The sequence below is a fragment of the Lepidochelys kempii genome, chromosome 23 (assembly GCF_965140265.1).
Source record: "Lepidochelys kempii isolate rLepKem1 chromosome 23, rLepKem1.hap2, whole genome shotgun sequence".
Lineage (NCBI taxonomy): Eukaryota > Metazoa > Chordata > Testudines > Cheloniidae > Lepidochelys > Lepidochelys kempii.
Genome location: NC_133278.1, coordinates 12382651 through 12397742, shown reverse-complemented (window position 1 = coordinate 12397742; position 15092 = coordinate 12382651). Strand labels below are relative to the sequence as shown.

The window sequence follows — 15092 nt, the reverse complement described above, 5'->3', positions numbered from 1 at the left end:
TCATATCCTCTCGACTGGTTTGCTGGCCCGGGTTCAATGCTGACCGTTGTGTTGTTGAGACCCTCTAGCATAGTGGTTCCCAAACTGGGGTTAGTGAAATGTTACAGGGGGTTCTCGGGAAAAAATTCAGACAGAGAAGACAGAGCTGTCCCTAGGGATCCCGGGCAGCACGGAGCCAGCAGCCCGGAGCCCGTGGACTTCCAAGAGCTAAGCAGATCAAAGCAAGCATATCTATCACACTGAGGAGATTTAAACTTCAAGACTCCTTGCAAGAAATGGAAAGGGAGGTGGATATTTTTGGCTGTTTTTAAAATTAAATAGGCAGCTAGTATTCTTTTTAAAATGATTATGAAGAACAAGTTTAAGCTTTGTTGTTCCGTGCATTGTTTGCCTGGACTGCTCAAGACCTGAATGCTTGTGTAGGAGGAATGATTTGAGTTGGCTTCTTAAATCCTTTCATGCGGTTTCACATCTGATACTCCCTGATGAAACCTAAGAGCCTTGTCTTCTAACAGGCTTAGTCAAAGTGATACAAACTATGAAAGTGAGATCTTGGACGAGTGTTGCCGTTTTCATAATGTAATAAAAATACTGTCATGATAAATAATAATTAATAATAAATAGTGTGTAATAAGCATGTCATAAGAACAAATTTTATTTTTCCGAGATCACTGCTTTTATAATTCATACTCAGGTAAAAGAGAAAATCCCTGGAAATATTCATTTTTAGGAGGGGGTTCACGAGACTTGACATTTTAGTGAAAGGGGTTCACAGGTTGTTGAAGTTTGGGAACCACTGCTCTAGCAGAGGGGTTCTCAAACTGGGGGTTGTGACCCGTCAGGGAGTCACAAGGTGGTTACATGGGGGTCCATGGGGCTGCCAGCCCTGAGCCTCCATTAAATTACCCCCTTTTTTTAATTTGTAAGGGGTGGGTCACACTCAGAGGCTTCCTGTGTGAAAGGGGTCACTGGCACCCCCACACTGCAGAGCATGAATGGTGAAATTCGGGGTGTGGGGGGGGTCTAAGCTGTTCCAAGTTGAACAGTCCCAGTCTGATCAATCTCTCCTCATACGGCAGCTGTCCCAGCCCCTAATCATTTCTGTTGCCCTTTTCGGAACCTTTTCCAATTCCAATGTATCTTTTTGGAGATGGGGCGACCACACCTGCACCCAGTATTCAAGGTGTGGGCCTACCATGGATTTATCCAGAGGCGATTGATATTTTCTGTCTTATCCATCTCTTTCTTAATGATTCCCAGCATTCTGTTGGCTTTTTTGGCTGCTGCTGCCCATTGAGCGGCTGTTTTCAGAGGACTCTCCGCACTGAGCCCCAGATCTCTCTCTCGAGTGGTAACAGCTAATTGAGACCCGTCCATTTGCCTGCATGGTTGGGATTACGGTTTCCAATGCGCAGTCCTTTGCATTGATCTACGTGGAATTTCATCGGCCGTTTTGTCGCCCCGTCGCCCGTTTTGTGAGATCCCTTTGTAACGCTTCGCAGACTGCTTTGGACTTCCTGGGGCTGCGGGTCGGGAGTAAGGAGCATCCTTCCCAGCGGGGGAGGTCGTGGTTGAGGGGCAAGATGCCCTGATGGGGGGACCCCTCCCCTGCGTCTGGCAGCTCTCTTGGTCGAGGGTCTTCGTCTCCCCCAGCTGCAGAAGGACTCAGCCAGGACCAGCCCCAGGGCCAGCAGGACCCCTGTGCCCAGGCCCAGGCGGACGATGTTGCCCTGGGTGAAATCCGAGTGCCCGTGTGAGGCCGTAGCTGCTAAAGAGGGGAGGGGTCAGTCTGTAGTCACTTCCTGGGTGTTAGGATCAGACCTCACTGAGCTCCTAATGCAATCGGAGGTGACTCCGAATTGATCCTGGGGGCTGAGATCTGAACCCAGCCCTGGGCCTCTGTTTCCGACATCACTTACCTGGTGGAGGTCTGTGGCTGTGCCCCGGGGGTGCTGGGGTGGTGGGGCTGGGGTCTCTGGGGGGCGTGGAGTGGCTGGAATCCGGGCTGGCGCCTGTACAAAGAGCGTGTGTGTGGGGGAGTGTTAAACGTGGCTCCAGAAACCTCCCAGCCCTGTCTGTCTGGCCGCTACCCTGCCCTGCCAGCGCCTGGGTGGTACAGATCCCCTGGCATGTCCCCCTAGATGGGGGGTGGGAACCCTGGCATCCTGGCCAAACCCCAGCAGGGGTGGGGGGAAGAGGATTCTGTTCAACCTCCCTAAATACCCTCTGTTTTCAACTGGATACTCTGTCACTTCCTGTCCCAAACTCTTGGGGTGTTTCTTTGTGCTGTTAAACAGCCCCTGTGCCCCACCCCAGAGGGGCCACATCTCAGCGCCAGGCGAGGGGTCCCCATATGACCCACAGCAGTCAGGAGTGACTCCGGATTGACCCTGGGGGGCTGAGATCCGAACCCAGCCCTGGGCCTCTGTTTCCCACATCACTTACCTGGCGGAGGTCTGTGGCTGTGCGCCGGGGGTGCTGGGGTGGTGGGGCTGGGGTCTCTGAGGGGGGCGGCAGGGCTGGAATCCAGGCTGGTGCCTGTACGAAGAATGGTGCGGGGAGGGGAGGGGTGTTTAAACCCAGCACGGTCTGTCTGGCCGCTACCCCTGCCGCTGTCTCAGGCTCTATGCCCCTGCCCTGCCAGCACCTGGGAATTACAGATCTCTTGGCATGTCCCCCCACATGGGGGGCAGGAACCCCGGCATCCTGGCCAAACCCCAGTGTGTGTGGGGGGAGTTCTTGGCTGTTTTTCCCTATTAACTTTTGATTCTGATTTTAAAAATAGTGGTCTAGGAAAAACCCACCCAACCCAGACAAACCAGACTTCGGCTTCTCAGCCCATGGCCCCCACTGGCCACCCCGCCGCAGCGAGACGCCCGATAATTAATTCTCCCCAGTCTGATGGGGCACAACTGGACCTGGTGACTTGTGACGTACAAAGCCCCCCGGCTGGTGTGTGCTGGAGAAAAAGGATGAAAGCAAAGTGAAGAGAAGTAGCTTTCACTGGTGGGAGCTGGGAAGGGAAGGAAGGGAGTAGAGAAGAGGGGCAGTGAAGCTGGGGCCCTTCATTCAGCTCCTTCCAGGAGAGCATCTCTGGATCCCTGCGAATTTCTCTTGCATAGTGTGTGTGTGTGTGTTCCACACGACTGCCCTAAATACCCTCTGCGCTTTCCACTGGATTCTCCCTCACTTCCTGTCCCAAACACTTGGGATGTTGCTTTGCGCTGTTAAACAGTCCCCGTGCCCCACCCCAGAGGTGGCTGCATCTCCACTCTGGGTGAGAGTCCCCATATACCCAGCCCCGCACCTCACCCCAGAGGTGGCTGCATCTCTGCTCTGGATGAGGTGTTCCTGTATAACCAGACCCCACCCCCCACCCCAGAGTCAGCTGCACGTTCAGGACTCACCTCCCACGACCAGCCGGACGGGGTCGCTGCTCTCTGACCACCGGGGCTGCCCATATCGGCTGAGGTACCTGCAGCGGTAGGTGCCGGCATCGCCCGGGCCGGCGCAGTCGATGGGGAACTCAGCCGCCTGGTCCCATGCCTCGGCGTGCTGCACCGGGACAGGGCCCATGCCCCTGTAGAGGAAGAGCCGGGCACAGGGCACCTGGCAGAGGCAGCGCAGGGAAACCCGCCCCCCGGCAGGGACCACACCCCCCGCCGGGGTCACCTGGAGTGAGGCCTTGTCTGGGTTGACAGTGGGAGAGGCAATGAGACGCAGAGCCCACTCTGGGGGGCAGAATCCTTTCCCCTCCCCTCCCCCACTCCACAACCCCCATACCCCAGGGGGCAAAGATCTCTGCCCTCCCCCTCCCCCACTCCCTGGGGCAGAGACCTATTCCCTCTCCCCCATCTCCCAACCCCCAGGGGGAAGAGACCCCTCTCCTCCCCCATAACCCTCCCCCGGGGCAGCGACTTGTCCCCTCCTGCACCCACATCCCCTGGGGGGCAGAGCCCTCTCCCCTCCCCCTAGGGGGAAGGGTTTGTCAGGTGTCTGATTTTTGACTGGAATGCCCAGTGGAAAAGGGACCCTGGTGGCTCTGATCAGCACTGCTGACCGGGCCGTTAAAAGTCCGGTCAGCAGCACAGTGGGGCTAAGGCAGGCTCCCTGCCTGCCCTGGCTCCATGCAGCTCCCAGAGGCAGCGGAATGTCCCCCCTCCAGCTCCTACACATAGGGGTAGGCTGGGGGGCTCCACATACTGCCCCCGGCCCAACTGCCACCCCCACAGCTCCCATTGGCTGGGAACTGCAGCCAATGGGAGCTGCGGGGGTGGTACCTGCGTATGGGGCAGCATGCAGAGCCGCCTGGCCACACCTCCACATAGGAGCCGGAGGCGGGACATGCCGCTGCTTCCAGGAGATGCCTGAGGTAAGCGCCGCCCAGAGCCTGCATCCCTGACCCCCTCCCGCACCCCAACCCCCTGCTCCAGCCCCAGCCCTGATCCCCCTCCTGCCCTTCAAACCCCTCGGTCCCATCCCAGAGCACCCTTCTACACCCCAAAGCCCTCACCCCCAGCCCCACCCCAGAGCCTGCACCCCCAGCCAGAGCCCTTACCCACTCCTGCACCCCAGCTCCATGAGCCAGCCCGGTGAAAGTGAGTGAGCGAGTGGGGGTGGGGAAAGGAGTGAGTGGGAGCGGGGGGGGGGAGTCTCAGAGCAGGGGCGGGGCCTCATAGGAGGGGTGGGGCAGCGGGTAGGGCAAGGGTGTTCAGTTTTGTGCGAGTAGAAAGTTGGCAACCCTTTAAGGGGGCTTCAGAGATCTCTCTCCCATGGCCCAGCCCTTCCCTAGAGCGGGAAGGCCTGGCTCACTGGGATTCCCAGAGGGTTGCATGGTGGGGAGGGGTCAGGCCCCCCTCCATGCCCATCCCAGGGTCACTCACGTGCTGCAGCAGCCGGGGGGCGGCCAATCCTCAGGACACCTGTAACGAGCGGGGGGGGGGTCAATCTGGGGGGAGGGTGGGTCCTTGGTGGGAGGGGCCCTGGAGGGGCAAACGGGGGTCCTTGGTGGTCGGGGCTCTAGGGCCCTGGGTGGAAGGGTCAGGCACCCCCTGGGTCTCCCAGCTCCCCTGGCACCGAGACCCCCCCAGAGATGGGATGGGGTCACACCGTTGGCTCCCATCCAGCCAGCCAGACTGGGCCAGAGACACAGCCCCGGGCAGAGCAGGTGGGGTTGGGGGTGGAGGGGATCAGGAGGTGGGAGGGGAGGTAGCAGGTAGGGGGCTGTGCGGGGAGTGGTGGGGGGCCCTGTGTGGGGGAGTGGAGGGGGTAGTGCAGGAGGTCTGTGTGGGGAGGTGGCAGAGGGGGGCAGTGGGAGGTATGGGGGTCTGTGAAGGGGGTCTGTGGGGGTAGCGGGGGGGGCAGTCGAGGCATGGAGGGGGCCCCTGTGTGGGGAAGTGGAGGGGGCAGTGCAGGAGGTCTGTGAGGAGTGGCAGAAGGGGGCGGTGGAGGTGCAGCGGAAGGGGTCTGTGAGGGTAGTGGGGAGCAGTGGAGGAGGGCCCTGTGTGGGGGTGGTGGAGGGGTCTGTGGGGGATGGTGGAGGGGGTCTGTGGGGGTGGCAGAGGGGAGCAGTGGAGGAGTGCGTTACCTAGTAGCTCTGTGTTCTTGGGGAACCAGGGTGCAGTACCCATGACTCATGAAAGACCTTCCCCGCCCCCCCAGCCGCTGTTTGCACGAAAGCGGATCAGAAGACAGACTTACAAAAAGCAATGGAAAGGCCGTGGGAGACCCACCGAAACCCCTGGGATGAGGGTGACAGGATTAAGGAAACTCCTCGGCCTCATTTGCATCGGAGATGGGACAAGGAGGCATCTCCATCAGCCTACAGCCTGGAGACCAGAGATCCCAAGGCAAGACCCGCAGGGAACTCTGGGACCAGCGAAGCAGGGAAGCACGGCACGCTGGGGGATCTCTGCTCCAGATGTTAATGAACCCATGCCTGTACACCCCCAACTCAGCAGTTATCAGCCCAATTCTAGTAATGAATCCTTTACTGGTATCCAAAATAGTGAAGCTCCCTAACTGCATTGTGAGCTCCCTCCGAGGAACACCCTCCGTAGCTAGGAATGATCAGCTCCTGTTGTCTAGCCTGAAGAAAACAACTTTGGTATCCTCCCTTGTTTACACACAGACAAATCTAGTGTTCTCCCTGGAGCCATTGTTCTTTCTCTACAAAAACCCCTCTACCCACGCTCAAGTAAATGCTCTGATGCCTGGATCCAAAATCTGCATCGGTTCCATTGGGACTTCATCTTCTCCTGACTGATCGTGCTGGGGGCTCTGCCTGTCTCCAGCACTCCGGACCCTCAGCTACCCCCACCACCTGGGACCCTGATCGATTCAAACTTCACAGAGTGGTGAGAACCCAGCTCTCTCTCTCTCTCTAGGTGTAGCCTCCCGACCCTGACTTGTGTGATCAGTTCTAGTTTTGTAAACCTGACTTTTATAATCAATTTAAGTTAGATTTAATATTATAACTTGTTTTGTTCGTTTGGCTCCCCTCTGGTTATTACCTGGTGTGACGGAGCAGGGAGTGGGGAGTATTGACCTGGGGATGTTGCGTGGGAGTTTTACTGGTACTGTCTGCATCGGTGCTGGATGGTGGTGGGATATCAGGGGGTGACTTCACTGGGGTTGGGGCCAGGTGGCACCTTCTGCCCGGGAAACTGGACAAAGGCTGGAGGAGGAGCCAGGGGTGTGTGGCTGGAGGAGAACGCTGGAGCGGGTTTCAGTTTGGAGTGGGCTGGGGAAATGAAGGGAGGCCAAGAACCGGGGTCTGGGATCCCTAGCCCCCAAGATGGACCTGTTTTCTGTACCTACAAGCTCCTTTTGGACTGTGTTCCTGTCATCTAACAAACCTTCTGTTTTACTGGCTGGCTGAGAGTCACAGTGAATTGCAGGAAGTGGGGGGTGCAGGGCCCTGACTCCCCCCGCACTCCGTGACAACTGGTGGCAGCGGTGGGATGTTGTGCACCCCATGGATCGCGCTTCCTGCAGTAAGTGACGGGGGAGCAGTAAAACAAAGTGGGGTTGACGAGGACCAGGCGTGCTGAAGGCTCAGAGAGGAGCAGTTTTTGGGGGAAAGAGAAGCTACGCTCAACCTCTAGGCGTGTGTCACCAGCAAGAAGGACTTTTGCAGTAACAGGGTCCCCCTGCTGACCGCGGTGAGTAATTCCAGGGGTGGAGGAGTCTGCTGCTTGACCCTGGGAGAGAGGTGGTGACCTGGAGAAGGGCTGGCACACTAGGGTTTCTTCCTGGAAACCGTGGGGAGCCGAGAGCACACAGGCCTGCGAGTCCACAGCAACTTAGGGAACAGCAGGAAGATGCCTTAGGAGGGACCTGGTGGAGCTGTGCCAGCAGAGGGGGCTGCGCATTGGAAAGCTCACAGAAGAACAGCTGATTGCCCAGCTGGAGGAGGAAGATCGCTCAGAGGAGCCGATCCCTGTTCCTGAGGGAAGCAGCCAGGCAGATGCAGCGTGGGTACTGGTGTCTACCCCGGCTGGTCAGACTGCTGCAGAGGGCATCCCAAGGCCCCTTCTACCTATGGCTAGGGGACAGGCTGGAAGGAGTCCAGAGAACCCTGGGGGCACTGTGACCCCCGCAGCCAGCAGGGGATCCTCACGGCGGAGCTCTCCATTGCTGGAGCTGAGGTGGCTGGAATGGGAGAGGGAGATAAAACTGAAAGAGCTGGAGGATCGGGAGAAACAGCGTCAGCATGAGCTGGAGTTGGCCGGGCTGAGGAGCAGCGAGCCCCCTGCTGCGGTGAGTGCGGGGGGACCCAGGACTGCACGGAGCGTTGATAAGCTCATCCTGGCCCAGCGGAAGGAGGGGGAGGACATAGATGAATTCCTGATTGCCTTTGAGAAGGCCTGCGAGCTGCACTGGGTTGACCCTGCAGATAGGCTCCGGTTTCTTACCCCCTTACTGGACCCCAAAGCCGTGGGGATGTACAGCCGAATGACAGGGGCGGAGGCAGGGGATTATGAACTGTTCAAACAGGCCCTGCTCCGTGAGTTTGGGCTGACTCCCGAGATGAGTTCCGGAGCCAGCGTAAAACCCCTGAGGTCACGTATCTGGAACTGACCCTCCGAATACAGGGATATGTCTACAAGTGGGCAGATGGGGCCCAGACTGAGGAGGACCTGGTTAAACCGACTGTAGTGGAGCGAGTGTATGAACAGTGCCCAGCCGGCCTGAGGACATGGCTGGGGCACAAAGAGCCAGAGGACCCGCAGAGCCGCTGGGCAGCTGGCGATGAGTTTGTGGACAGCCGGTCAGGCGGTGGAAAGGAGGAGGCCCAAAAGAATAAGCCAACCATGATGCAGAGAGACAGAGAGTCACCCTGGGACCCCCCAAAGGGGGAACATGGAAAACCCCCTCCCAAGGGGAACAACCGGCATCAGGACCTACCGCCCGGCTCGAGGGGACCAATGGGACATGAGCTGCTATTACTGTGGGCAGAGAGGCCACATACGGACCCAGTGCCCCAAGCTCAGGGATAGACTGAGCAGACCGAACCCGCACAGGGCTAACTGGGTAGGGACCCACCCAGATGAGGGGCAGGCTTCCCAGGCAAGGGGGGCTGGCAGCTTATCAACTGCTCAGGAGGGAGGAGTTTCCCAGACCAGCTCCTCTGGGGGGCTGGAGGCTTTGGACTCAAGGTTCGTGGTTTACAGGGTCGGCGCGGGGCTGTCCCTGCGGAGCAAGTGCCTTATTCCCCTGGAGGTGGATGGGAGGAAGGTCAATGGATACTGGGATACGGGCGCGGAGGTGATGCTGGCCCAGCCCAAGGTGGTGGCCCCAGATCGGGTGGTGCCCAACACCTACCTGACCCTGACGGGGGTGGGCAGGACCCCATTCAAGGTGCCCATGGCGAGGGTACACCTGAAATGGGGGGCCAAGGAGGGCCCCAAGGACGTGGGGGTGCACCACCATTTGCCCACTGAGGTGTTGATGGGGGGGGGACCTAGAGGACTGGCCAAGCAACCCCCAGAATGCCCTGGTCGTGACTGGTAGCCAGGGCCGGTGAGGGGCACTGTGCCCTGACCTTGGGGAGGGTACCTCACTGAAGGTGCAGGATCCTGCCCTGGTGGGGAGGGAGCGCCGAGGGGCACAGCTCAGAGGGGCGGCGGCTTCAGGCCCAGCCAGCGAAAGGGAACCGGGCCCCCATCCCTTCCCCAGCCGCTGAGTTCCAGGCCGAGTTGAGGAAAGACCCCTCCTCACAGAAGCTAAGGGACCTGGCCGACCTCAGCGCGCACAGACCCTGGGGAGAGGCTGCCAGGAGAGGTTCCTGTGGGAGAAGGGGTTCCTGTACCGAGAATGGGCTCCCCCAGGGGAAGTAGAGTCCTGTGGGATCAGGAGGCAGCTGGTGGTCCCCCAGAAGTATCGCCGCAGGCTCCTGTACCTGGCCCATGACATCCCCCTCGCAGGGCACCAGGGAATCCGGCGCACCCGGCAGAGGTTGCTACAGAACTTTTACTGGCCTGGGGTCTTTACCACGGTCCGGCAGTATTGCCGATCCTGTGACCCCTGTCAGAGGGTGGGGAAGGTCTGGGACCAGGGGAAAGTGGCTTTGAGACCTTTGCCCATTATAGAGGAGCCTTTCCAGAAGGTGGCCATGGACATAGTGGGGCCTCTCAGGAAGACGACACGGTTGGGGAAGAAATACATTCTGGTGGTGGTAGATTTTGCTACCCACTACCCCGAGGCAGTGGCCTTGTCTTCTATCGAAGCAGACACCGTGGCAGACGCACTGCTGACCATTTTCAGCCGAGTGGGGTTCCCCAAGGAAGTCTTGACAGACCAAGGATCCAACTTCATGTCGGCCCTGCTCTGGTGCTTGTGGGAGAAATGTGGGGTCCGGCACATCTGGGCCTCAGCTTATCATCCCCAGTCCAATGGGCTTTTGGAGAGGTTCAGTGGGATGCTAAAGATGATGCTGAAAACCTTTATGAACCAGCACCCGCAGGATTGGGACAAGTACTTACCGCACCTGCTGTTCGCGTACAGGGAGGTGCCCCAGGAGTCTACCGGATTTTCGCCTTTTGAACTGTTATATGGCAGGAGGGTGAGGGGCCCCCTGGACCTGATGAGAGACGAGTGGGAGGGGAAGGCCACTCCCGATGGAGAGTCAGTGGTGGAGTATGTCCTGATCTTCCGAGAGAGACTGGCTGAACTCATGGGCCTGGCCAGGGAGAATCTGGCCAGAGCCCAGAGGAAGCAGAAGGTCTGGTATGACCACACGGCGCGGGCCCGTGCCTACGCCACTGGGGATCAGGTGATGGTTCTCATCCCCATGAGAAAGAACAGACTACAGGCCGCCTGGGAGGGCCCTTTCAAGGTCATCAAGCAGCTCAATGAGGTAAACTATGTGGTGGAGCTGTCTAACCGGGTGCACCACCGCCGGGTGTACCATGTGAATATGATGAAGCCATATTATGCCAGGGGGAATGTGGTGTTGGCCGTGTGTGGACAGTGGGAGGAGCAGGGAGATGACCCTTTAGTAGATCTATTCCCTGGGACCAGAGCTGGTGCCCCCCTGGAAACAATTCCCCTCTTGGATCAGCTAACCCCTGCCCAGCAAGCTGAGATCAGGGGGTGCTGCATCCGTACCGACAGCTGTTTTCCAACCAGCCTGGACGCACTAATCTGACTGTCCACCGGGTGCAGACAGGGTGGCACCCGCCGATAAGATGCTCCCGCTTCCGAGTCACAGGGAAAACTGCTCAGGACCTGGAAAGAGAGGTCTGGGACATGCTGGCTTTGGGGGTGATCCAGCCATCTGCCAGCCCTTGGGCCTTGCTGGTGGTGCTGGTCCCCAAAAAGGACGGATCGTTTCGGTTCTGTGTGGACTATCGGAAGCTCAATGCCATCACTGTATCTGATGCCTACCCCATGTCCAGGCCTGATGAGCTCCTAGATAAATTGGGAGGAGCTCGGTACCTTACCACCATGGACCTTACAAAGGGCTACTGGCAGGTGCTGCTGGATGCAGATGCCCGGCTGAAATCGGCCCCTCTGGGGCTCTATGAGTTCCTGACCCTGCCTTTCGGCCTCAAGGGAGCGCCAGCCACCTTCCAGCGCCTGGTGGACCAGCTACTGAGGGGGAAGGAGAGTTTTTCCGTGGTGTATATTGATGACATCTGTGTCTTTAGCCAGACCTGGGAGGACCATGTGTCCCAGGTTAGACAAGTGCTGGACCGACTCCAGGGGGCTGGGCTGACTGTAAAAGCAGAGAAGTGCAAGGTGGGGATGGCTGAAGTATCTTACCTGGGCCATCGGGTGGGGAGCAGCTGCCTAAAGCCGGAACCAGCCAATGTGGAGGTGATCAGAGACTGGCCCGCTCCTCACACCAAAAAGCAAGTCCAAGCCTTTATTGGGATGGCAGGATACTACCGAAGATTTGTGCCCCACTTTAGCGCCATGGCCACCCCCATCACTGAGCTATGCAAGAAGGGGAAGCCAGACAAGGTGGTCTGGACCGAGCAGTGCCAGGAGGCTTTCTGGGCACTGAAGGAGGCTCTGGTCAGTGGCCCAGTTCTGGTAACCCCAGACTTTGACAAGCCCTTTGTGGTGTTCACCGACGCCTCAGACAGGGGGCTGGGAGCGGTGTTAATGCAGGAGGATGAAAAGGGGGAGAGACACCCCATCGTGTACCTGAGCAAGAAGTTGTTATCCCGGGAGCAAAACTCCGTGGCCATCGAGGAGGAGTGCCTGGCCATGGTGTGAGCCCTTAAGAAACTAGAGCCATATCTATTTGGACAACACTTCACCGTGTACACCAACCGCTCCCCCCCAACTTGGTTACACCAGATGAAAGGAGCCAACGCCAAACTCCTGAGGTGGAGCCTTCTCCTGCAGGATTACGACCTGGACGTGGTCCATGTGAAGGGAAGTGCCAACATGATAGCGGACGCGTTGTCCCGGAGAGGGGGCCGTGAACTCCCCAGGGCACTGGTCAGAGTGACCCCGCTCAGTTCAGTCTCGAAGGGGGGAGAGATGTGACAGAGTAGGGAGTGGGGAGTATTGACCTGGGGATGTTGCATGGGAGTTTTACTGGGACTGTCAGCATTGGTGCTGGATGGTGGTGGGATATCAGGGGGTGACTTCACTGGAGGGATGATACCTGAGCATGTAACCTGAGCCCAGGAGGGGATTGGGGCCAGGTGACACCTTCTGCCCAGGAAACTGGTCAAAAGCTGGAGGAGAAGCTTCAGTTTGGAGCTGGCTGGGGAGATGGGGGAGGCCCAGAACCGGGGTCTGGGCTCCCCACCCCCAAGATGAACCTGACTGAGGGGTGTTGGTCTCTGTACCAACAAGCTCTGTTTTGGGCTGTGTTCCTATTGTCTAATAAACCTTCTGTTTTACTGGCGGGCTGAAAGTCATGGTGAATGGCAGGAAGTGGGGGGTGCAGGGCCCTGACTCCCCCACACTCTGTGACACCTGGCAATAAATAACTTTCATAGTTAAGCTGGTTGCTTCTCTCTCTCTCTCTCCCTCCCCCCCTTTGTGGGTGTTTTTTGGTTTCCTCATTCGCTCTGCAGCAACGCTCCTCGTACCTAAGCTAAAAGTTCCCGGCAGCGCCCAAAAATCCTGTGGGGTTTGCTCATCAAGTGGGTTATTACGACAACAATTGTAACGTGAAAGTGGGGATAGGGATGTGCTGAACCTGGGACATACGAGGGTGGCAGCTTGGAGGTGCTGCTCGACCCAGTCTGCTGAGACCATGGACATATAAGGGGTCAGCTTGGGAGTGCTGATTAACCCTGTCCTCTCAGACACACTCTGTTAATGTGTGTGTGTGTTTGTCAGATTCTGGGGCTGGAGGAACCCAGCCCTGGGGAGCCGAGGTCCTGCGGGATGGCTCCGTTGGGAGGGAACCGAGGTCCTGCGGGATGGCTCCGTTGGGAGGGAACTTGCAGCAGGGAGAGGCAGAGCTCCATGTGAGAACACCACTGACATAAGCAGCATGTTAATAGAAATATGGAACCCCCCCCCACCACCCAAAGAGTAACCCTAATAAATGAGCATACCCCAAAGTCATGGGCAAATCTGGTAGCAAGAGGAGGGGGCAGTGGATAAGGTCTGGGGGGGCAGAGGGGGGCAATGGACAGGGTCTGGGGGTGTGTGTGTGGAGAGGGGGCTACCCTGGCACTGTCCCTCCTCTAAGGATGCACGAAACAGCTGGACTCCAGAGTCCCTAAGCAAGCACATCCCAGCCTCTGAGTGGGGTGGGGGGCTGGATGGGGCACTCCAGCCACGGGGTGGGCGGGCTGGGTGTGTGGGGGACACTCCAGTCACGGGGTACGGAGGCTGGGTGTGTGGGGGACACTCCAGCCACGGGGTACGGAGGCTTGAGGGGCCCTCCAGCTATGGGGTGGGGGTTGGGTAGGGGGACACTCTGACCATGGGGGGGAACTCTGGCCATGGGGTGGGGGGCTAGGTAGGGGGACACTCCGGCCACGGGATGAGGGCTGGGTGGGGCGAGCACTCTGGCCATGGGGTGGGGGCTGGGCAGGGGGACATTACGGTCATGGGATGGTGGTTGGGGGGGAACACTCTGGCCACGGGATGGGGGCTGGGTGGGGGGGCACTCCGGCCACGGGGTGAGGACTGGACGGAGAGACACTCTCGCCATGGGGTGGGGGCTGGGTGGGGGGACACTCCAGCCATAGGGTGGGGTTAGGGGGTGGGCAGGGGAAGCTACTCACAGCAGATGAGGAAGAGGACGAGCGCATGGCCCATGGCTTCGGGGCCCATGGCAGCAACTGGGCAGTGATGCTGCAGCCAGTGCTGGGCAGGAAACGCGGGTAGAACAGGAAACCAGAGACTCGCTGTCACGGAGTGTGGGGGAGTCCAGGCCCTGCACCCCTCTTCCTGGGATCCACTGAGACTCTCAGCCAGCCAGTAAAACAGAAGGTTTATTGGACAACAGGAACACAGTCTCAAACAGAGGTTGTGGGTACAACCAGGACCCCTCAGTCAAGTCCTTCTGGGGGAGCAGGGAGCTTAGACCCCAGCCCTGGGGTTCCCTGTGTTCCTCCACCCAGCCCCAAACTGAAACTAAACCCACCCAGCAGGTTCCCTGCTGCAGCCTCCGTCCACATTCCTGGGCAGAGGTGTCACCTCCCCCTCCCGGCTCAGGTGACAGGCTCTCAGGTCTCCTATCCCCAGGGCACATTCCCAGATCAACACTCCCCCCTCCCTGCTGAGTCACATCGTCACATCTCTCCCCCCTTCGAGACTGAACTGAGCGGGGTCACGCTGACCAGTGACCTGGGGAAGTTCGGGACCCCCTCTCCGGGACAGCGCATCCGCTATCAGGTTGGCACTTCCCTTCACGTGGACCACGTCCATGTCGTAATCCTGCAGGAGCAGGCTCCATCTCAGGAGTTTGGCGTTGGCTCCTTTCATCTGGCGCAGCCAGGTCAGGGGAGAGTGGTCGGTGTAGACGGTGAAGTGTCGCCCGAAGAGATAGGGCTCTAGTTTCTTGAGGGCCCACACCATGGCCAGGCACTCCTTCTCGATGGCCGCGTAGTGTTGCTCCCGGGGTAGCAACTTCTTGCTCAGGTACACGATGGGGTGTCTCTCCCCCTTTTCATCCTCCTGCATTAACACCGCCCCCAGTCCCGTGTCAGAGGCGTCGGTGAACACCACAAAGGGCTTGTCAAAGTCTGGGTTTGCCAGAACTGGGCCACTGACCAGAGCCTCCTTCAGCGCCCGGAAAGCCACCTGGCACTGCTCGGTCCAGACCACCTTGTCTGGCTTCCCCTTCTTGCATAGCTCAGTGATGGGGGTGGCTATGGCGCTAAAGTGGGGCACAAATCTTCGGTAGTATCCTGCCATCCCAATAAAGGCTTGGACCTGCTTTTTGGTGTGGGGAGTGGGCCAGTCTCTGATCACCTCCACCTTGGCTGGTTCCGGCTTTAGGCGGCCGCTCCCCACCCGATGGCCCAGGTAAGATACTTCCGCCATCCCCACCTTGCACTTCTCCGCTTTTACAGTCAGCCCAGCCCCCTGGAGTCGGTCCAGCACTTGTCTAACCTGGGACACGTGGTCCTCCCAGGTCTGGCTAAAGACACAGATGTCATCAA

At 58.7% G+C, this 15092-nt stretch overlaps 1 protein-coding gene across 2 annotated transcripts; it reads right to left on the bottom strand.

Annotated features, from left to right (window-relative positions):
* Positions 1-409: 409 nt before the first annotated feature.
* On the bottom strand, positions 410-13745 carry LOC140902236 (platelet glycoprotein VI-like). Of its 2 annotated transcripts, none has more exons than XM_073322120.1 (6): positions 13710-13745; positions 4884-4922; positions 3408-3689; positions 2446-2538; positions 1920-2012; positions 410-1768 (listed from the first exon to the last, which is right to left on the bottom strand). In XM_073322120.1, exons 1-6 carry the CDS (start codon positions 13741-13743, stop codon positions 1359-1361), a joined length of 951 nt encoding a protein of 316 aa, XP_073178221.1. In that variant the 5' UTR covers positions 13744-13745; the 3' UTR covers positions 410-1358. The 2 variants fall into 2 exon arrangements, with proteins under 2 accessions (XP_073178221.1, XP_073178222.1); XM_073322121.1 differs by having other exon boundaries at positions 410-1765.
* Positions 13746-15092: the final 1347 nt, after the last annotated feature.

Coding starts and splice junctions, on each gene's coding strand:
- LOC140902236 (XM_073322120.1), bottom strand. CDS start 13,743: ATGGGCCATGCGCTCGTCCTCTTCCTCATCTGCT. Junction 2,539..3,407: donor CGTCCGGCTGGTCGTGGGAG/GTGAGTCCTGAA, acceptor TTCTTCGTACAG/GCACCAGCCTGGATTCCAGC. Junction 1,769..1,919: donor CAGCCACAGACCTCCACCAG/GTAAGTGATGTC, acceptor TCCCCTCTTTAG/CAGCTACGGCCTCACACGGG.